Here is a 21267-nt window from a genome sequence, read left to right as displayed (position 1 = left end):
ATATTTAAGGAAGAAAATAATTTAGCAGTGGTGAGTTGGTATGTGTAAAACTTAAGCTTAACACAAGTTGCACAGTAAGACGTAGCAGACAGGTTAATCTATTTCCATTTTTGGCCAAACACAAGAAAAAAGTTGCAGTATTTGCATACAACATTTATGATGGCAGTTTTCTTATAGAATTGCGTGCAAGCAAGAAAGTCAGTGGCGCTAATCACTTGCCACAGAACGAGGCATTCAGCAGCTCCCACGCTAATGTCATTCACAATTACAAGTCAAAAATATAACTTTGCTTGTAAGACAAATATTCTTGCTTTTTCACTCTAATTACATTTATTAAAGAAAAAACACTTAATTGCGTGTATAAGTTTAGATTAGGAGTGGACAAAATACATATTTAAAAGCACAATATTAAACACCTTTTTTCTTTTTATTTTTCATCACATCTATTTTTCTGTGTCTCTCAATCTTGTGACATTTTGTGTATTTACATTTTCCTTTTGGCAGAAAAGTTGTATAATTAAAAGAATTTGTAGTTTGATTAAATTGATTTCATACATCTCATTGAATTTATATCTGTGAATGGTTGAAAGCATAGGGGTAGTCCTTCACAAGTTAAAGCCCCTCTTTGGCATCTGAATCTGGGTTCCCTGAGACACGTTAAGGTGCAATGGTCTTGCATTAGAGTCAAGATAATTGAGGACAAGCACCATGGCCAGTGAGGAAATAAACATAGGTATTGGCCCAAAGAACCAAAGTAGCAAATCAAGAGCAAAATAGAGGGCTCGAAGACCGAGTGACCAGAAATCACCTCCCCTTATGACAGCTATTTCCACACTACTCACAGGGACAAAACTATCTGGTGTGCTTATCAAATAGTTTGCATGAACAAAGTGTCTTGTTGATTGAACAAAGCATGAGAAAGCTAGAAGGAAGCATGTTAGCAGGCAAATGTACTTGATAGTAACGGTTGTTGGTCTGGTGTCACCATAGATCAATTCACGCTGTAAGAAAATGTTGGGAGTGTTGGCAATCCAAGCTCCAATAAGTGAACTAAGAGTCAGAGAGACCGAGGCCAAGAATGTAGCAGCTGTGGTGTTTGATTGAATTACAGACAGAGCCGTGCTGACATCCCTTTTCTCTGCCTGATCATTACAATGAAAATAATTACAAGGGTTTTCGATCAAATAAAGAAAAGGGTCATAAGGATTAATCACTTGCCTGCATAATTCTTTCAACCCATATTCTTTTGTCATTGTTCTCAAATCCCATGACTGTGGTGTGAGGCTGATTGATATATTTGTAGAGCAGGAAGAGGTGATAAGCAAACATGATTAGCAAACCTGAAGGGACCAAAATTAAATCCAGGTACTCCTTATGGAACTTCATGTCTATGTTGTTGTTCCTTCCTTGGAGTCCTGATTGAGAAATGGTGGAGGATTGAAGTTTTATTACCAAAATCTTCACCTATAAACTACAAAACTAGGAGGAATTCCTTGGTGTCATCCTTCCAATAATTATCTAGGATTATTGACCTTTCATGATTTGACAACCGATGGCAACTTGATAAATTTTCCAAACCTTATCTAATAGCGAATTATTGATTAGTACAAAACAAATGAATGGAAGAAAGAAAATGGGTTAGGCGAAACAGAAGCTGTTGCCAAGAAGAAACAGATTTGGTACTCCAAAATGTTGGAACCTGAAAGGGACAAACAATTGACCTTAACAGGGGTTACCTAAATAGCTGAGGCAAAATACAATATGTTCTTAATTAAATATATTATTACCGGTATTATTTTTCGCGAGATTATTTTCATTAATTATTTTTCTTTTTTCAGAATAACTTCATCAATTCCTCTGCGTAGGTGGTATTTAAAATTTTTTAAACGCCAGCAAAAAAGAATTACTTTACTTAAATTAAGAATGAAGTGGTTAAAAAACTGGGTAAAAATCATTTTGAATAACACTGAATCCTATATAAATAGTAAAAGCATTTAATTATGCTATAATAGAATACACGATGGATTTTATTTTCTTTTAAGAGAGAATTCATTATAAAGAAATTACATACATGTGAGCCGAGTCTCTCTCACATAAAAGATTAACTTCATTTTCAATCAAATAAAAATAAAAATGAATTTATGAGTTTTTTTATTTTTTGCAACATGATATTCAATTTTCTCGTTTTGACGTGACTAAACTCACTTAAATTTTCTTGTACATATTAATTAATTAATAAATCAAGTAGCCCTTGCCGAAACCTCCTCAATCAATTCACTCATACGTTAATTATAAAATTTTAATACAATTTGAATCATTCCCGGTAAATCTTCCGGGGATATTAAAATAATCTGTGAGAAAGGATGCAGTAGAGGAAGGGAGACGGAAGACACTGACATTGCAACATTTGATTCATCAAGCATATGCTATTGCACGAACGGCTTTGCAAGACACAACAAACTAGAGTTGGCTTTGCACACAAGCACAATTGGCATGATTATGTTACACATACATTGTCGTTCACATTTTACGTAGTTCTAATAATTTCTTATCAGGATGTACATGCCAATGGGACAAAGAGAGTTGTAAAGAGGCTTTCCATGAACTGAGCAACAGTCTCAGGAGATCAAAACTGAAGTTCTGTTTAAAAACAAAGAAGCCTCAGTACAAGTCTTGTAAGACATTTGGCAGTGACATTCAGCAAAAAGTGAAACTCTTGATTTATGAGTTCATGCCAAAGAGAAGCTTGGTCTACCTTATTTTGGTTCTTTCTCTTAACCATTCTAATTTATGGTTCTCTTTGACAACTACAATCATGTACATTTCGAGCTAAACTTCGATGTTATTGACATCTCAGATGATGTAGCAGCAAATTATTAGAAGGATAGCCCATGGCCTAGTTTTAAAGAAAAGCAAAATCTTTTGGATTTCTTTTTATAACTCAGTCGGAAGCCTTCCGTCTAAGCAAGCCATGCAAATTAAGTCCATTCATCTTAGCAGCGAGAATAAAATCATTCTGGGTCAGCCCACCTGCATAAACACGATTCCATATATGGATATAAACAAATGAATTACGAAGTAAAAAATCAAGAAAATTAAGATTAGATTACAGCGAAAAGGAAACTTGGGACAAAGTTAAACAACGTTGGAAAGAAACAATGGTACTGTCCAAGCTAAAGTATACTATTATCTACTCTACTAATATTACAGATGCAAGTTGAATATGTATGTGGCGAAGCCCTTTTATTAAAAGAATTTCAAGATATGTAAGCTTATAGGCAACTAAGAAAATGTAATAGATATGGTATGGCCAAACAAAACGACTATCTGATGAACTAATTACGTATTTAATTAAAGTTTTAACTTGCATGGATACACAAACAAAAACACCCAGAGAAAGAGAATATTTCTATTTTCAAAATTTCTCTTCAGTTAACCTAAAGATAAAACGTAAGATAACCATTCCTTGTCTGCACTTCTTTTCCTTGCAGTATCACAATACTACTATATTGGAGGTGGAGGCTGCCCCGTGTGACAAACATAAAAATCCAAATGTAATTTTAAAGGAAGCCAAGGAGCATACAGTTTTTCCTTCTCTCCAAATAGGTAGAAAATAAAAATCATTGGCTTTCCAGAGAAGCAAATTAGTAACATCGCAACCACGGAATCATTTTCTTTTCTTTAACCCTTAAATATATCGGTTAAAACGTACTATATATAGAGCTTAATTTGATATATGGTGCATATGACAAATAAATAGGAATCAATCTGGACAAAAATCATATCACTGGTAGCCAGCATTGTGCCTGTGCTGTGGGTTTCATTAAACATATTATCATTACACTGGGTTCCAATTGTTTAGAAATATTACATATCAGGCCATAGAAATAAAAAATCAAAGAACCAAAGAAAAGATTAACGAGTTTTGAGTGAGAAAGGTGAAAATGGTTTCATCCACACTCTGATTAGCGACTAAAAGACATTTAGACATTCAGTGAACCTAACAAACTGCTAAAAACATTTAGCTGTATCAAACTGTCTAAAAAAATGACTAAGCTACCCGTAACAGTCACCCTCAAACTGAATGTTTCTAAGGAAGAAACAGTGAGTTTAGACATGAAATGACCACACTGAGACTTGGACATAGCTTTGCTGACAAAATCAGTTACTTGAAATTGAGAGGGAAGATGAATGACCCTCACTACTGTATAACTTTTTCAAGAACAAAGTGAAGATCCAATTCAAAGTTTTTAGTGCAAGAATGGAGTGTAGGAGCTTAAATAGCAATTTGCAGTTCAGTTAGAAGGGACTGAAACCACAATAGATCAGTTAGAAGGTCTGCGGTATTCAGCCTAAGTGCTGCTGCAGACATAACAAATTGCTTCTCAGAAGACCAGGATAACAGATTGAGCCAAGAAAATAAAATAACCTGTGAAGATTTCTAGTCATGAGAATGGTCAGAATCACAGAATGCTTGAAACTGCAGGTCATGAGATTTAGGAAGACCATACGAAGCAGTCCATGAAGATATCACAACATGAAGTTAGGTGCTTTGTATACTTCCAATAACGCTCTTGAGGAGAATACATGAATTGGCATACTTTGTAACACAACAATAAGTCAGGTCAAGTGATAGTAACATATTCGAAAGCACCATCTATAGTTCAGTAAATAGAAGGACTGGGGTACTTACAATAAGCTGTAAGCTTGTTGAGGCAAATGAAAAATGTTTTGGTCTGAGATAGTATTAGACCACAGGAACTACCTCAATAATACCCTAGTGTAAAGACCCAAAGATACTTTGTTGTGAATTTCGAAAGGAGCTGGGATAAATTGACAGATTTCAGAACTGGAATTTAGAGTTACAATCTTGTCAACATAAAATGAGTGTCATGAAAGTAGAGATGAATAGGATGAAAAGAAAAGGGTCACTCTTGGCTGCAATAAAAGCAAAAAGAATGAAGAGCACAAAACAGTTCCTGAAAACAAGATCCAGAGACTCGTTTTAGCCTATAGATATAGAGAGCTTTTCATTATAGGTCAATCTTGCCTAAACAAAATCTTCTAATATTATATTTGTCAGAAAGCAGAATTGATTAAATAATTTGAACAATGTCATATCATATTCATACCCACAGAATGTGTCCAAATCTCTATGGTAACATTATTCCAGCCAACAAGATGAAGATCAGGATGATGACCTACATAATAAAACATCATTTTTAAACTTTCTATTTCTCTCATAACATCAATACATTCGGGGGGTAGAGGGGGAGGGAAGTAGAAAGCGGCAGAAAATAATACCTTCAGCTTCAGCAAGATCACCTATTATCCTGAAAAATTCCAATCCTTTGGTAAAAGTCTTCACTTTCCATGATCTCCTCAATTTCAATACACCATCCTCGTTTACCAAATCCCAATCGGCAACCTAAACACTTAATATTAATAACAAATAAATTGATACTTAAATTGACGTAAGTTAAATCAAGGTGTTAAATAGTGCGCCAAAGCGTTGTAGCGGGGAGGTCGTAGCAGACCAAATAACGAGCTGAATAGAGGCGTTGATTAAAAAAGACCTCTAAACGTATGAATGCATTAATTTTGAATAATTTTTATCATTTTTTGAGATATACGTATACCAAGTATACATTATATAAAATATGTGAAATCAAGTTCAAAGTTAAGGGTATCCCCAATAATCCCATTATAGGGTTTTTGAGTTGAACATTTTTAATAACACAATCTGCACAAACCTGTGGAAGCAGAGTGCGTGCTTCATCCTGGGTCATGGGCTGCAAGTCCTTTGTATTGCAGGGTACACACTTCTTAGCTGACAAGTCTAAAATAAAAAAGAAAAAATTGATGATCGGAACGTGTTATTATGAAACGCCTAAAGGGTAAGTTATATAGGTAGATAGAGCAGGTAAACGCACCTTTGTTGGTAATGCAAAATGTAGCGGTTGTGAGAGGTGAAGAGGCTCCATGAAAAATTTCAGAATTCATTCTAAACGCAACAGAGTGAAATCAGAGCACGAAGGACACATTGTTAAAAAATAGAGAAACAGATTCAGATGAAATTACCCTCTCCGTGTGTATGAGTAATAGGTTTGGGAAAAGGGTTGTAATGATAACTTGGCGGCGGCAACAGACAAAGGTAGAAGAGGGTGGCGAAAAAGAAGAAGAAGGTGATTCATTTGGTAGAAGCAGCACAGAGGCTTAATACGAAGTTTTCAGTTATATCCTCTTACGTTTTGAGGGCGTAGGCGTTCAGAAAGCAATTCAGTTGTTTCACATTTTCTGTTTTTATTTCCTCTTTTGCCCTCTCTCAGAAGGAATAAGTACAAGAAAAAAAAAATAATGAATGAAGTACCGTTTTTGCCCCCTTGAAAATATTATCTCATTGGGCTTTGTGATTATTTCAGTAACATGAACAAAACTTCCAGATAGGTTTTATCTCAACTCAAGACTAAATAATAAATAGAACTGTACATGTATTTTCTTAAGAAAAAAACGAAATTTGTTACGTTATATTAATTATTTTGGTTATAATATGAAATACGATGTTATCTTTTAGTAGAAAATGTTCTCAAAATAAATCATAATTTATTTTAATTTTTAATAATTTTTATATTGTATGTTAGTATAAACTTAATTAAGAAAAAGAACATGACTTAAAAGATGAAGTTGGCAACGAAAGAAACCTTAAGAAATTAAAGTGTTACAGCAAAATTTTCAATATCAAATTAGAAAACACCTCTGAATTTTAAGAACGCTAACTTTAGTAAAAAATAGTACAATTTTCTAACAATTTCTAATACTTACGTGGCCATTTATTTAATGTTTTTCTCTCCTAATTTCTAGTGTCTAATACATAATAAACGTTTCAAAAATCAGCTTTTAGAAAGTATTATAACAGTATAGATTTTCGTTTTTGGAATGTTTTAAAACTAAGAGAAAACTGTCGAAATTACAAATTATTAAATCTGTTGATAATTATAAGAATTAGTTTAAAAACTTATAAAAAACAATCGAAAAGTTATGAAAAAATAATAATTAGTTTAAAAATGATATCAATATAAATTTATGATGAGATAATAATATATGAGAGAAATTTTCCTATTTGTAGCACATTTCCTCCATTTATAAAGTATGTTGCTTAGAAATTAAACATAGCTCTGATACACAACTTTTGACTATTCAGTTGAGTAAAAGAAGTTTTGACTTAGTCAAAATAATACAACTCTGCCATGAAATTAAGCTTTGATACCAGAAAGAAAAAGAAAGAGAAAATACTGAGTTTCAATTAAACATAGTTACACACTGCAACCAAACATAGGTAAGTAGAGTTGTCACATCACAATTGAGAAGATCAGCAGAAACTAGGACACAACAGTGCAACATGAATACAGATTATCAGAGTGATTCAAGGATAAACTTCAATGAGTGATCTCATACCAAAGATGTTTGTTATCTTGTAATGACTGAATCCAGCTTCCAAGAAGAGTTTCTCCCATTCTTTTTCTTCTCTCTCTCTGCCAGTGACCACGACCATCATAATCATATCAAAAAACAGCTTTGCTTCTGTTAATTCATGATTTTCATTCCTTTGACCAACTACTATGTCTATGATAATTACTTTCCCTGTCTTCCCCTTCTTTGAAACAGCTTCTTTGCATTTCTTCAGTACCTTAATGCATTCTTCATCACTATAAGCATGCAACACTAACTGCGACATGCATATTAAACAAATTAAAATATCTTCAAATCCAACTTAACATTGTAAAGATGAACAAGTTGCATACCTTGAGAAGAACGGCATCTGCTGAAGGAATGGACTGAAACATGTCACCTCCCACAAACTTCAAATTGGTACTGTCAGGCAAATTTTCAACAACATGTGGAAGATCAAGCACGGTCCATTGCAAATTAGGCAGTGACTCACAAACTATCCTACCCACACCTCCTTTACCACCACCAACATCAACCAATGAATTCAGTCCCTCAAAAACAGATTTACAGTTTTTCATAACCAAATTCACCATCCCGGAATCACTGACCATTGCTTCATTGAAGAGGCCGTTAAACTCTTGGTTTTGACTCAAATACTCCCAGAAACTCATCCCAAACGCAGTGTCACAGGGTGTGGTCTCATTTCTGTGAAACCACTCTGGCAATGATTCTGATGAGTGAACTAGAGCCGGATGAAACATTGCTCGAACAAAAGGAGACAAGGTTGGAACATTGTCCTTAAGGAGTAGCCTTGAAGAAGGTGTGAGATCATACCCCAATTCTTCCTTATCATCTTTCACAACCTTGGTTGTGGCAAAGAAGCCAGCATGCACCAGCAAGCGCATGAGTCTATATACATGACCAGATTTCGTTGGTTGAATCTGAAGTGCCAAGACCAGCTCGGAGAGAGTAATAGGTTGGCCATTCTTGAAGATTGCGTCTGGTATTCCCAAGTTAACTGCACTTTTGAGGCACATGGAAGCAACGAAACTGTAAGTATACTTGTATAAATGAGCCTGAGCCTGAAACAACTCTTCAACATCCATCTTTTCCAGAATTCTTTGCTTGGCTAAAAATCCTTATGCTTCTAAGAGAAAACTCCTGAAGTTTGTGGTCTGAATCAATTTACTTTTGTTTTCTAGTATTCATGATGTATTTGACTTCTGTGACATCTAGAAAAGCGAAAAAAAAAATATACAATGTTGTTTTCTTTTGTTTTTATCTCTTTGAATTCTCTAACATCTAGAATAGCAAAAAGATTGTCCTCTTCTCTTATATTTGAGTAATTATTCATGGAGATTAAAAAAGGGTGTATTAACACTTAATATACATTTAAAAAATGGAAATAATAAATTTATAGAATGTGTAAAAGAAAAATAAAAACAGAAAAAATACATAATAAATATAGATAAAATTAAAATATCTATGAATATTATTCTTTAATTTTTTGCTAAAATCATGATATTTATATTGCCCTGTTTTCCATGACATATAAAGATGCAATTGAATTGAAGTAGGACAATATTGTTAGTTGTTGTTTTATGACTATCTTTCTGAGTCACTTCTGACTTTCCTATAAATAGAACAAGTGTCCTCTTTCTGCAAGCAACTTTGTCTGTGGAAAACCTAGAATAATTAATTTCGACCAAATTAGATTAATTCTATCAAACTCCAGTCAAACTAGTTTGGTGTTAGTAATAAAAATAAATTGCGTCGGCTTTAGAATAAATGTATTTTTTAATACTGAATAGATAAAGTTCTTTTTCCAAAACTAAATTAAAATTCATAGAAAAGTGCACCAAAATAACTTTCACAAAGAAAAATATTTTTTCATCAAGAAAATATAAATATCGGTCATTTTGTTTTTGCAGCTCTCAATCACACAGGTAAAAATGAAAAATAAATTTATTTAATGGATATTGTGTGAATTTTCTCGTTTAAACAAAAAAAAAAATTGTATCGACTAAATATGAATATGAAAATGAATAATATATTATTTTTTTCAATTAAGTAATGGTAGAAGGATGAATATGTACATATTTTATACAAATGAATTTAAGTTTCAAGTTAAATCAAATCATACGTTCATTGTATAAGTATAAATTTTGGTTTAACCTATAACTGGAACTTATATTTTGACATTTAATGAAATGATATTTTTGAAAATATTTATGTGATTACAGGTTCCGAACCGTTATCTATAATTGTGAAAAATATTTTTAAAAATATCAGTATTATAAACTTTGGTTTTTAAAGAATTTTAAAGTCTATACTCATGTGATTATTTAGATATAGACTTTGATTATTCTTAAACTATTGTCTATAATTGTGTAAATATTTTAAAAATATCATCACAAAATTATAGGCTTTGTTTTTTCTTAGAAACAGACCATATTAAGCAATATCAAATCTTATTTTTTATTATTCAATGTCAACTCGTCAAAAATGTATGTCATCACCTATTTTTTTTTTAAAGAATATCATAATACTAATGTGATTAGGATATATACTTTTATTATCCTTAAAGTATTGTCTGTATAAATATTTTAAAAAAAATATCACTATATAGTTATAGACTTTGTCTTTTTTAGAAATAGGATATATTAGACAATATCAAATCTTATTTTTACGTTAACAAATGTAAACTAAGTGTAATTAGATATACTAAGTGCATAGTTTTTTATTGTAAAAATTAATAAATAGTTTTCTATATAGTAATTTCTAATACTTACATAAACGTTATAAAAATGAGCTTTTAGAAGGTATTAAAATTATAGATTTTTGGAATGTTATTAAAATTATGCGAAAATATAGGTTAGGAATCATAGTATAAAACAATTGTATGCAATCTTCAAACACTACAAATTATTAATTTTGTTGACGTTTATAATAATTAGTTTAAAAACTTATAAACATTTATTTGAAAATTCGTGAAAAAAATAATTAATTTAAAAGTTATATGAATAAAAATTAGATAAATACTCATCAAGTATTGCTATACTTTATTTTTAGCATAATAAAGAAAATTAAAGTATTTTTGGTTTTTAAGTTGGTATTCAGCTAAGTTCGACTAATATGAAGAAATGATCAGTAGAAAAATATTAAAAATAAGAATTAGTTTGAGATTTGTTATCGTGATTGAATGAGTCTTTTGGTTTTATCAAGAACTTGATAGTTGAATATCAGGGTTTGTGATTTTTTTGAAAAAAATTGTATAGAAAGATTTGATGTTTTTGCTAAAAGAATTGCACAAAATAGTTTACAGTTTTGTGGAGAATAATGTGATTTAAGACTTAAAAAAACTTTGCACATTCTTATCACATATTTTCATGTCAATTTTTTTTTTTTTTTTTTATCGTTCACGAGGTCTATTGGTTTCATATGAAACTAATAATTAATTTGTTAATTTTTTAACAAAAAAGGTATAATTAATTTTTATTGACATTTTGATACATTATTACTATTGTAACCGATGTTCTAAAATATGTAATGATGCAAATTGTGTATAATTTAGATAGTTGAATATGAAATAACAATAGTTTGATTTTTGAGTTTGCATTTGCAGAGGGGTGGGGGGAAGCAAAGAGTGGGCGAAGTGTGAATAATCAACGCAATGCTGCCATTGACTTGAACACGTTGCGTTCTTGCTCTTCAAGAAAACCAACCACCTTAAAACAACTCCAATAATATTTAGCATTTGCTATGTGTATGATTCGTCATTTGATTTGAATTGATTAGGTTAAAGTTTAGGTATGGTGCTCCCACTTTTGAAACTCGGAACGCTGGCTTTGAAAACCCTAAGCAAACCTGTCGCTAGTAGATTGAAGCAGCAGGCGGCTCTTCACCCCAGGTTTCGCCAACTCATCGTTAACATGGCTCAGGTTCCTTACATTCCCTCCAAATTTAATTCTTAATGCAACTTTCCCACTCATTTGTTCTTCAGTTATTGATTTACGATTTTGGGGATCAGACAAATCATCAAATCACCACGAGAATGCAACGGCGCATCTACGGTCACGCCACCGATGTTGAGATTCGGCCCTTGAATGAGGAAAAGGCTGTTCAGGCTGCGGTTGACCTTATCGGAGAACTCTTTGTCTTCTCGGTCAGTGATTTCAATCTTGCATTTTTCTAAACAATTTGTAGCTATTATGATCTTGAATTTACCCATGATTTCACTCTGGAAACAGAGTTTTGATCAATTTTTGTTGATTACTTGTGTTGAATTGCCCATTTTATGAACATTCTCAGAAGTATGGATCTATTAGTATTCTTTTGTTCTGTTAATATACAGAATAGTTGTTCAGTCAAGTATTGAATTATATGTTAATTCTATTTCTTCCAATAGGATTCTTATTCCAACAAAGTGATTTTAAGTTTAACTCCACCATACAAATTGACTGTCTGTAGACGTGGGATCACCAACACCCTCTCTCTCTTGATTACAATTACAGAGACATTTTGAACGTGAGATATCATCTTAAAAAGTGGATTTAGACTTAACTGAGATGAGATTTGCACTACTTGTATATCAATACCATAATTTGTCATATCTGTAACGAGTTCTCCAACAGTTCTAAATTTGGAATTTGGGGCGTCCAATATTGGTAATGCTCATTTTCACTTGAGTTTGAGTTGAGATTAAAAGGCTTTTGGAATTTAGCAAAACTCTAGAATTTGATATAGGTACTCTGATACTTTCTTTTGATGATTTTCAGAGGGGCAAACCCAATTATGCTATGCAGAAAAGCTATAAGAACAATTGATACAAGTAGTCGACTTTCAATTTAGTGCTACTTTGTTCTCAGTTGTTGGATTATATTGAGTTATGACTAATTGCCAAAAAATTAAAGGGATCGAGTAATGTCTGTTCAATATTCAGATAAATGGTTAAAAGAATTGCATCTAATTGTAGACAATGGCAGAAAATGGTTACGGGAAGTATTCCAAAAGAAGACATGTGGGCAGAGAGGAAGAAGAGAGGAGTTATAGATATAGGAAATTGATTACTCAAGTATTTTTTAACAAATATTCTTACAAATTTGAAATAAGAATGTGCTCATAATCAAAGGGCCAGATACAATGCTTCTGAGTTGTGATCTTTAAAGCTAAATGTTTTCATCTTGGTTTAAAGATTGTTTCTCTAGAATTCTGCTTTGCAAACCAGAGCATTATAAATAGACTTTTAAGGACTCAAGACCTTTTGGGCTCGTTTTTGGTTAGTTGTCTTGTTAAAACAAGCAAAGATCACGATGATCACCACTACAACAAAACAAAAAGAAACCCTGTTGTTGGGAATATTTTTCCTCTCAAACACAGGATAGGAGTACGTGAATAATTTTTTTATGTTAATAATATGTTCTCTCAGGTATTGCATTTATTGTTTGCTGATTTGGCTATGTACTATACTCATAGGTTGCAGGAGTTCTCTTGATCTTTGAGGTACAAAGAAGTTCTAGATCTGAGGCAAGAAAGGAGGAGCTACGAAAACAGGAGCTTGAGGTAATTTCAAATAATAATCTCATGCAAATAGTTTTAACATTATGTGTTTCCTTTGGTTTCAAATGTGTCAAGTTCTCTTTTTCTTAATTTAAGTTGTTATTTATTTATTTTAATCTTTTTTCAAATTATTTTATTCTTTTGTTTGTATGTCATTTCGCCCTATTTTTAATTTTCTATTATAGTTCCTTAGTTCATATGCTAAACATATTGCATGTATTATCTGCTCCCTTTTTCCAATATAAAGGAGGATTTTATACCAATACCATATCATCTTGTGATTGCTTGATCACGGTTTTTACTGAAATCGAACAACTTGATCAAATTGAATACATGATTAATTTCATCCGGTGGTGATGCTATTATTGAAGAATTATTCCCACTTTATGCTGAAGATTTTAAAAAGAAGCTAGTGGCTTGTGTATTCTCATGTTTAGTTTTAACTTATAATAATTATTCTTTCAGATAAACAACTAACAATTGCTGGTAGTTCAAACCTATCTGTTTACTTATATAACTAGGTAGGAGCAGCTGAACTGTTTCACCAGTATCACTTTGTGAGTCATAATAAAAATTCTAGAGGGCTGAGAGGAACCTATGATAGGTTACTATACACAGGTTTTCATATCTGAAGATGTCTAGATAAACAATTTCGAACTTCTCATTTTTTTATTGATTCAAATCCTACATTTCTCTTTTGGTGCGTCGATCATTCTTGCCCAAAGGTTGCTTTAATGTCTCGTGATGTGTATTTTATTTAAAAACTTTATTTGGCATGGCTAAGTCGACAGTCATTCTAAACTTGAGAACGATATACATAAGTGGCTTGTACTAGGCCTTTTTGTGAAAACTCTAAAAGAGGACAATGTCAAGGTTTTTGTCAATGTGTTGTATGTCGGAGTAGATATTCTTAAAAGTCTGAATTGTATAAAACAAGGATAGTTTTTTTGGCTAAGCAATTTATTTATTTTAGTAATTCACGGCAATATGTCCTTCGTCTTGCTCTAGAATATAAAACCACACTAAACAACTCATTGTATTCACTGACATTTGTCCCAATTCAGGCTAACTGGGAGAAGTTATTTAATTGTCAAAGTTTCATATTTAACATTCTCTAAACGTTTGTTTTACTTTAGGCTGTGAGACAAAAACATGAGAACTTGGCAGAAGAAGTGGAACTTCTTAAGCAAAGAATTCAAGAACTGGAACAGATGGCCAGGGGACGAGGACTGACTGGCATTCTAAACTTCAGACAAGGTAATACAGAAATTGGAAAGGCGGAGAAAACTGCTTGAGCTGATGTTCTGATAAACAGAATAATTATTTGACATTTTTTTCATTCGTCTTCGCGATGAATGTCAAGCTTAATCTCTGATTCATTTGAGGGTCTTTTCAAGAGGGGCCTATTTTGTAAGCGTTCATTTGCTTCTAGGTGTAAGAGTTCAATTATCTTGCTGTGCTAGGGATAACTTTCAGATTGAAATTGTATTTTCCCAAATAAGTGGCAGATAATTCATAGAGGCTAAGAGGTGACGCTCTCAATTGAGCATAAAATGCGTCATCTCAAATATACCCTTTGCCTTCTCAATCCACTTGTTATTATTCTTTAAAAAGAAAAGAACATTCGTTCTTCATGAATTCACTTTCTCTCTTTCATCACAAATGATCAATTGACCTTTTAGCTGTGGTGTGTTTGGATTTATCTGCAAAATGACAAGGACCTCATCATGTCCTGATTAGTTTAAACATGCTGTAGAATTTATTTCAGCAATTGATATGTGTTTGAGTTGAAGTTTGGTGACAAGATACACATCCAACGCATTTGAGTGTCAAATTGATTGAGAGCACAACCACCCACTCCACTTTACCCTCTCCTATCTATGTTTGGTTTGGGAAAATAGAGGGTTATGGACATGACATGTGGATGGATGGTCCGACCGAATGATAAACCATGGGATGTAGGTGGATATGGTATCCATTCAGCAGTGCCCCTGTAAAGCTCTTCCATTAAGAGAGGCATCAAAACAGGAATATGTTGGACGGTAGTGGAGGAGCACTTTATTCTTTCCTTACCCTCATTTCTTTCACCCATTCACCCAATAGAAGGTTTTCGTCTTAATTTGTATTATGTGCCAAGAAAAGAGGAATCTGTTTTTTCTTTATTTTTTTGTACAGTTTGTCATTCTTCTGTCCCTTTTTATACCATATCCTTGAAACCAATAGTTGCAGGAAATAAAAAAAAAAAAAAAAACATTATGTAAAACCAACGGGGAAATTTGAATAAAGAATAAAAAGGAAAATTTGTTCGGTGAGCTAATTCCCTTTTCATTAATGAGACCAAAAGTCCTTTTATTCTTAATACGTTAATTATTATTGTTGTACACAAAAAGAAGTTTGATTTACGTTGTTGCATATATGTTTTTCACGACTTGCGACTAAGAAAATAAAGCAATATACCCATCCGTTAATTGGAAGAGGAAACGTTGGCAAATCATCAACTTGGTAACAATCAATTTATGGACCACTTTCTGTATGATCTATGCGATCTAACTCGTTAAGTGACAATATTGGGGTAGTTATGGGACAACGACATCCCGTATAGCCTGAGAAAAAACATCTTTTTGTACCTTTAAAAGGTCCTTTTTAATATTACCGTAAGTATTATGTTTTACATTAATTTTGGCAAAATATATTTTATGTTTTTATAAAATTTCAAATAAATAAAATACTTTATCCGATTTTTTTAGTTATAGTCATTCCTTTAAAATTTTAACATGTCTTTTTGGACGGAAGGTTAGTGACGATTTTAACATGTAAATTTTGTTGTTAAAGTGAATTTGGTTAGAAGTAAATCTAATACTATCTTAACACGGTTATTCATGTAAATTTTTAATATATTGTTATTATTAATAAAATTATAAAAAAATGTGTAAATATATATTTAATGTTTAGAAGGAAAAAAATAATACAATTTTTTAGATAACGTATTTAATATTTTAAGAATTTTACATGGATTGAAGATGTTATTATCCTAAATTTTATACTTCTTTTTCTTATGTTATTTTTTCGACAATTGATACCGTTTTACTTATTAATAAATTTTTAAATATATGCAACATAGTAGTAGTTGTCAATAACTATTATGACTATTTGGCACCAAATTATTAGCCTTGTTCCATCAGTACAATTGAAATATATTAAAAATATATCATAACATAAATATCTTTACCATATCTTCCTAAAAAAAATATACCGTAATGTAAATAAAAGATGTGCAAACTATATTTCTGAACCCAGCTCATGATAGAAAAATTTATGAAAGTTTTTCCTATGTAACTATCGAAAATACAAAATAATGGAGGTTATAACCGTTATTTCGGGTAAGACATTGGGTATATTTAATATTATATATTCAGCAACATATATTCTTCAATCTTCAATTCACTGTAACTGCAATGTCCCTATGCTTTTTTCTGTTTTGTGATTGTCCCCTTTCACACCCTGATCTCATCAGTTGAGAGAGGGAGGGAATGGAGTTTCTCTCTCTTCTCCCTTTCCATCTCTTTATATGAGTTTCTCACCTTAAATCTTATTCTGAAGCGAGAGAGTATTGAACCTTTTGAGTTTTATCTTCAATAGAAAATTTGGAGTCTCAGGTGAGCGTGAATGAACTTTCTTTTTCTGAATCGGGTCTTGGTCTCTTGGCTGAAACTGCGATCATGACATTGGTTGGTTTTGCTTTCCAGAATTTAGTTGTGCACTCGTGTTCATTGGAGCTAATAGTCTTTTTGCTTTGGAGATGGAGTTTGTTTTATGTTGCCTTGCTCAATGTTTTTTATTGGATTTGGTTAATCTTTTTGATTTCCTTATTTCCATTTGTTTGAGTTGTTTCTAGATAATTTTGATTATTTGATCTCTGTTTATGCTTTTGTTTTCATCAGAATATGAACTCGTGATCCTGCCATTTTGTTTTTAGTTAATAAATTGAAAATGGGGGGGTGAATCTTTTACTATGATTTGACTTATCTTTGTGATGTGAATGCTAGAATCTTGGTTTTAGAATCTCTGGACTTTTGGAGTGGGGTGTGTGAGCTGGAATATGCTCCTGATCAATGACAGTGATCATGATAAACTTGGAAGTTGTTTGCATCTTTTAATTTTCTTTCTCCGGGTTTTTATGTGGTAGACTGAAACTTTATATTGGTGATCTCAGTGTCTTATAGGAAGGTACTGAAGTTTTGTGATGAAGAAAATTTCCAAGAGCAGCTGCAAGTCCGCATCACACAGGCTCTTTAAAGACAAGGCAAGGAACCATGTTGATGATCTACAGGTCATGTTCTTGGATCTGCAGTTTGCCAGAAAGGAGAGCCGAACGATTGATGTGGCACTCCTTGAGGAGCAACTCCATCAAATGCTTCGTGAGTGGAAGGCCGAGCTCAATGAGCCTTCTCCAGCTTCTTCTCTGCAACAAGTAAGTTTTTCCAATTGTGAATTTGTGGCTGACACGTGTGAACTTTGAATGACAATATTCATGGTGTGGAATGATGAGTTGTTGTATGGTTGACTATAGGGTGGTAGTCTTGGTTCATTCTCGACCGATGTCTATAGGCTATTGCAGCTCTGTGAGGAGGAAGATGATGCCACTAGTCCATTAGTTGCACCCAAGCCTGAACCTAATGATCAGACTATGCAGCCTGGAGCTAGGGTGATAGTCCAAGAGGTGTGTGTCCTCTTCCTTTTGGGATTGTTCATCCATGTTGGCCATAATTCATTTATTTTGAGCCTTATTTAAAATTTGTAGATAGAATAGTGTGTGCTTCAGAATGTTTGATCTCTTCTAATGCAAAGTAAAAATAAATGATTATAACTTCACATCTTCTCCTTCACGTGGTCGGCTTTTCTTTTTATGTATTTTTCTAATATTCCGTTTTCAAATGACAGAAGAGTGGCTTTGGTGGTGATTTAGTCCTTTGTTAGAATTAAGGCAGTTCACCCCTAGAACTCTAAGTCTAATTTTCGTTCGTAATAGTACTACGCTTTCAATGCCTGTCCGCATTTTAGCTATCGGCCATAGTTGTCATGAATTTCTTGGTTTAACTGAAATCAGGGCCAGCATGAACAAGAATTTCTATTACTTAAAGAATGCAAACACTCCGCAGTAGGAGTTCCCAACATGGAAGCTAACAACTTGGACGGACCTGCTTTAGAACTTCATCAATTTGAATTCAATAAGGACTTGGATCACAGCTTTTATGCGGGTACAGGATTTTGTGAGGAAGGTGGTGTTCCTCATATATCTAGCTATCTTCCAAGGGCGTGTCCTCCTCCTTCTGCTTTCTTAGGTCCAAAATGCGCACTTTGGGACTGTCCAAGACCTGTTCAAGGGTTGGACTGGTGTCAAGATTATTGCAGTAGCTTTCATGCTGCTCTTGCTTTAAATGAAGGACCACCAGGCATGACCCCAGTTCTAAGACCTGGGGGAATTGGACTCAAGGATAATTTACTTTTCGCAGCTCTTAGTGCAAAGGCACACGGAAAAGTTGTTGGCATCCCAGAATGTGAGGGAGCAGCAACTGCAAAATCTCCATGGAATGCACCTGGTAATTTAAAGTTGATGTCTCATTATCACATACAATTTAATTAGGATCACCAATCGTGTATATCATTCCATCATAATATCATATATAATAAGATTGTTGACTCTTGAAATAATTGGTCTAAAGACTATGTGCACTATCAATATAAAGAGTTTTTACGAAGTCAATCTGTCAAAAATTGCCATGTATATTAAGTTTGTTGATTATTATAGTTACCTTGAAAGTCATGTCTCACATGATTTCTTATTGATTGGCCATGAAACAACTCTTTACATTCTCAACTCATAAAAATAAATTGTATTTTAAAGGTTATATACTTTGTGTGATTTGTGACGCTGTAAAATAAAAGTTGAGAATAACATTGCTGTTGTTAAGTACTTAAATAATTTCTTATTCGCTTGCAGAACTCTTTGATATTTGTGTCCTGGAGGGTGAGACTATCAGGGAGTGGCTTTTCTTTGATAAACCTAGAAGGGCTTTTGAGAGTGGGAATAGAAAGCAGAGGTCACTGCCGGATTATAGCGGGCGTGGATGGCATGAATCTAGAAAGCAAGTGATGAATGAGTTTGGAGGGCTGAAGAGATCATATTACATGGACCCTCAACCTCTGAACCTTTTTGAGTGGCACCTTTACGAGTATGAAATCAGCATGTGTGATGCATGTGCGTTATATCGGTTAGAACTTAAGCTTGTTGATGGGAAAAAGAGCTCAAAGGCAAAGATAATAACAGGTGATTCGGTTGTTGATCTGCAGAAGCACATGGGAAGCCTCTCTGCTGAGTTTCATTCCGATAGTAACAAACGGTCTGCCAAAGGTAGTAGAACCAAGCTTGGCATAGGAGGTGGTGTTTATTCAGCTTCTAACAGAGCTGCTCTACTAAATCCACCTTATCAATACGGCTTAACTGCACCATATGACTTTGTTGTTGACAACACAAGTGACTATATGTGACATCATTGATCTTACATAACTTTGCCTTTTTTTTTTTTTCCTTTTTCTTCTTAGGAACAACAAGACAAGGGGGTTTTTTTTCCTTGTCAAAACATTGTGAATAGTTCATTCTCACAGAAGTACTGCATTATAGAAGCTGCTGGATACAAAATTCTAACTTGGAAAGATCACCAACAATTGGTGAGAGCTAGAAATCATCAGCACAACGTTGCAGTAATTCAGTATGGAGGAATTAGATGCAGTCTGCAGGACAGACTTTCTAGGGCACATAACATTGGCTATGTAATAATGTTTCTTTCCCTTGATGAAAATCTATCTTTAACTCAAAGGGAAAATCAATCTCCAAAAGTCGGCATAGATAATCATCTGCTTTGTTTTATGTCATTGCTAGAAAGTGACTTCTTCTATCCGATATGGTTATGATTGTTGCAAATATAGTAATTATATTTTCAGTTTCTCGACTTTATTTATTTTTATTCTGTTGGTCATCAACTGTTCAGGAGTATTTATCTAGAAAAATGATATTTTAATACTTTTTTTTACACAATTTTGACACTGTACACGTGTTAAAGTTTGGTTAGACGATTTTAAATTAAAAAAATAAACTTTGATTTTAATTTGAAATTGTCCAATCACAATGTGTGCAGTGTCAAAATGATGTAAAAAAATAGTGTTAAAATATCATTTTCCATATATATGTATCTGTTGGAAGTGCACTTTACAAGTTTAGGGATTTAGGTTTGTCTTCCTTTGGGATAAGCACGATACGAGTCTCTCCAGAAGTAATAGCCACTGCAATAATTTTCTCTTAATAATTATTTTCACTTCAATTGCAGATTTAAAAGGTAATATTTTTTTAATATGCATTAACGATAAAAATAATGAAATCAAACATCTTACATGAACTTGATAAACCTGACTAAAAGAATCGTTTTTGGGGAACATACATACATACATATATATATATATATATATATATATATATATATATATATATATATATATATATATCATTATTTGGAGTTAAAAAGTTCAACCTCTATAGATGCTGCGAAGCCGAATACTAACGCTACACATTTGCGACAATTCTATATTAATCTTTTTAAATTTTACGTAAAAAATTATATAATATTGATGATTTCTTTTTTAATTCGTGAAAATAATTCTGAAACCTTTTATCCAAAACTTTCTCTTAAAATGTCTAAAATAAAAGGTAAATAATATTAAAAAAATATTAAGATAATGAGAATTTGAAGTAAAATAATTTAAAAGATATATTTGCAAGTTTTGAATAATATGAATTACCAATAACATTTCAAAACAAAATCGAAACAAAGAATTATTTGTCTCTTATTTACACATAATAAAAAACTCAATACAAAAAAAAAAAGTTAAACTTTGTGACTCACAACATTTTCCTACAGGTCAAAATAATGTTTGTAACCTCTTCCTAATTCTCAAAATCATGTTAATAATATATAGTGACGTTCAGTCGAAATGAAAAAAAAATAAAAAAAATAAACACATATAAGAAGATTAATATAGAACTAATCACATAAATGTCACACACACCAACACATATTCAATTAATTAACTCATGCACTGATATTTTTATCTCTAAATGTGTGTGGTATTTTTATATAAATTTGTCCGTATGAAGTAGTTTTAGAATACATGCTAAAAGGAGATTTTTATAAATGGATAAGATCC

At 32.7% G+C, this 21267-nt stretch overlaps 5 protein-coding genes across 10 annotated transcripts; 2 read left to right on the top strand and 3 right to left on the bottom strand.

The window, feature by feature from the left end:
- Positions 1-517: 517 nt before the first annotated feature.
- LOC106775507 lies at positions 518-1793 on the bottom strand. Its single transcript, XM_014662642.2, has 2 exons — positions 1219-1793; positions 518-1142 (listed from the first exon to the last, which is right to left on the bottom strand). Exons 1-2 carry the CDS (start codon positions 1384-1386, stop codon positions 606-608), a joined length of 705 nt encoding a protein of 234 aa, XP_014518128.1. The 5' UTR covers positions 1387-1793; the 3' UTR covers positions 518-605.
- Positions 1794-2381: 588 nt separating this feature from the next.
- Positions 2382-6227, bottom strand: LOC106775157 (putative pterin-4-alpha-carbinolamine dehydratase). Of its 2 annotated transcripts, XM_014662227.2 has the most exons (6): positions 6082-6227; positions 5934-6004; positions 5754-5839; positions 5305-5428; positions 5133-5201; positions 2382-3030 (listed from the first exon to the last, which is right to left on the bottom strand). In XM_014662227.2, the coding sequence occupies exons 1-6, from the start codon at positions 6192-6194 to the stop codon at positions 2942-2944; spliced, it is 552 nt and encodes a 183-aa protein (XP_014517713.1). In that variant the 5' UTR covers positions 6195-6227; the 3' UTR covers positions 2382-2941. The 2 variants fall into 2 exon arrangements, with proteins under 2 accessions (XP_014517713.1, XP_022642350.1); XM_022786629.1 differs by lacking the exon at positions 5133-5201.
- Positions 6228-6247: 20 nt separating this feature from the next.
- LOC106775497 (isoflavone 4'-O-methyltransferase) lies at positions 6248-8673 on the bottom strand. Of its 3 annotated transcripts, XM_022786628.1 has the most exons (3): positions 7803-8673; positions 7456-7726; positions 6248-6320 (listed from the first exon to the last, which is right to left on the bottom strand). In XM_022786628.1, the coding sequence occupies exons 1-3, from the start codon at positions 8553-8555 to the stop codon at positions 6304-6306; spliced, it is 1041 nt and encodes a 346-aa protein (XP_022642349.1). In that variant the 5' UTR covers positions 8556-8673; the 3' UTR covers positions 6248-6303. The 3 variants fall into 3 exon arrangements, with proteins under 3 accessions (XP_022642349.1, XP_014518113.1, XP_014518114.1); XM_014662627.2 differs by lacking the exon at positions 6248-6320 and having other exon boundaries at positions 7274-7726; XM_014662628.2 differs by lacking the exon at positions 6248-6320 and having other exon boundaries at positions 7274-7687.
- Positions 8674-11045: 2372 nt separating this feature from the next.
- LOC106775354 (OPA3-like protein) lies at positions 11046-14646 on the top strand. The gene is made up of 4 exons (XM_014662465.2): positions 11046-11390; positions 11480-11614; positions 12925-13011; positions 14145-14646. The coding sequence occupies exons 1-4, from the start codon at positions 11262-11264 to the stop codon at positions 14301-14303; spliced, it is 510 nt and encodes a 169-aa protein (XP_014517951.1). The 5' UTR covers positions 11046-11261; the 3' UTR covers positions 14304-14646.
- A 1790-nt stretch (positions 14647-16436) lies between these two features.
- On the top strand, positions 16437-20023 carry LOC106774397 (transcription factor VOZ1). Of its 3 annotated transcripts, XM_014661378.2 has the most exons (6): positions 16437-16664; positions 17222-17479; positions 17579-17728; positions 18116-18608; positions 19010-19420; positions 19612-20023. In XM_014661378.2, exons 2-6 carry the CDS (start codon positions 17252-17254, stop codon positions 19659-19661), a joined length of 1332 nt encoding a protein of 443 aa, XP_014516864.1. In that variant the 5' UTR covers positions 16437-16664; positions 17222-17251; the 3' UTR covers positions 19662-20023. The 3 variants fall into 3 exon arrangements, with proteins under 3 accessions (XP_014516864.1, XP_014516863.1, XP_014516862.1); XM_014661377.2 differs by having other exon boundaries at positions 16437-16736; positions 19010-20023; XM_014661376.2 differs by having other exon boundaries at positions 16438-16664; positions 19010-20023.
- The last annotated feature ends 1244 nt before the right edge of the window (positions 20024-21267 follow it).

The sequence above is a fragment of the Vigna radiata genome, chromosome 10 (genome assembly GCF_000741045.1).
Source record: "Vigna radiata var. radiata cultivar VC1973A chromosome 10, Vradiata_ver6, whole genome shotgun sequence".
In the NCBI taxonomy this organism is placed as follows: domain Eukaryota; kingdom Viridiplantae; phylum Streptophyta; class Magnoliopsida; order Fabales; family Fabaceae; genus Vigna; species Vigna radiata.
Note: the sequence above shows the minus strand (reverse complement) of the source record. Positions and strands in the feature narration are given on the sequence as shown.

Coding starts and splice junctions, on each gene's coding strand:
- LOC106774397 (XM_014661377.2), top strand. CDS start 17,252: ATGAAGAAAATTTCCAAGAGCAGCTGCAAGTCCGCATCACACAGGCTC. Junction 17,480..17,578: donor CAGCTTCTTCTCTGCAACAA/GTAAGTTTTTCC, acceptor GGTTGACTATAG/GGTGGTAGTCTTGGTTCATT. Junction 18,609..19,009: donor ATCTCCATGGAATGCACCTG/GTAATTTAAAGT, acceptor ATTCGCTTGCAG/AACTCTTTGATATTTGTGTC.
- LOC106775157 (XM_014662227.2), bottom strand. CDS start 6,194: ATGAATCACCTTCTTCTTCTTTTTCGCCACCCTCTTCTACCTTTGTCT. Junction 5,202..5,304: donor TGATCTTGCTGAAGCTGAAG/GTATTATTTTCT, acceptor TTTATTATGTAG/GTCATCATCCTGATCTTCAT. Junction 3,031..5,132: donor GATTTGGACACATTCTGTGG/GTATGAATATGA, acceptor GTGTTTATGCAG/GTGGGCTGACCCAGAATGAT.
- LOC106775354 (XM_014662465.2), top strand. CDS start 11,262: ATGGTGCTCCCACTTTTGAAACTCGGAACGCTGGCTTTGAAAACCCTA. Junction 11,391..11,479: donor TCATCGTTAACATGGCTCAG/GTTCCTTACATT, acceptor TTTGGGGATCAG/ACAAATCATCAAATCACCAC. Junction 13,012..14,144: donor TACGAAAACAGGAGCTTGAG/GTAATTTCAAAT, acceptor GTTTTACTTTAG/GCTGTGAGACAAAAACATGA.
- LOC106775507 (XM_014662642.2), bottom strand. CDS start 1,386: ATGAAGTTCCATAAGGAGTACCTGGATTTAATTTTGGTCCCTTCAGGT. Junction 1,143..1,218: donor GGGTTGAAAGAATTATGCAG/GCAAGTGATTAA, acceptor TGTAATGATCAG/GCAGAGAAAAGGGATGTCAG.
- LOC106775497 (XM_014662627.2), bottom strand. CDS start 8,555: ATGGATGTTGAAGAGTTGTTTCAGGCTCAGGCTCATTTATACAAGTAT. Junction 7,727..7,802: donor CAGATGCCGTTCTTCTCAAG/GTATGCAACTTG, acceptor TGCATGTCGCAG/TTAGTGTTGCATGCTTATAG.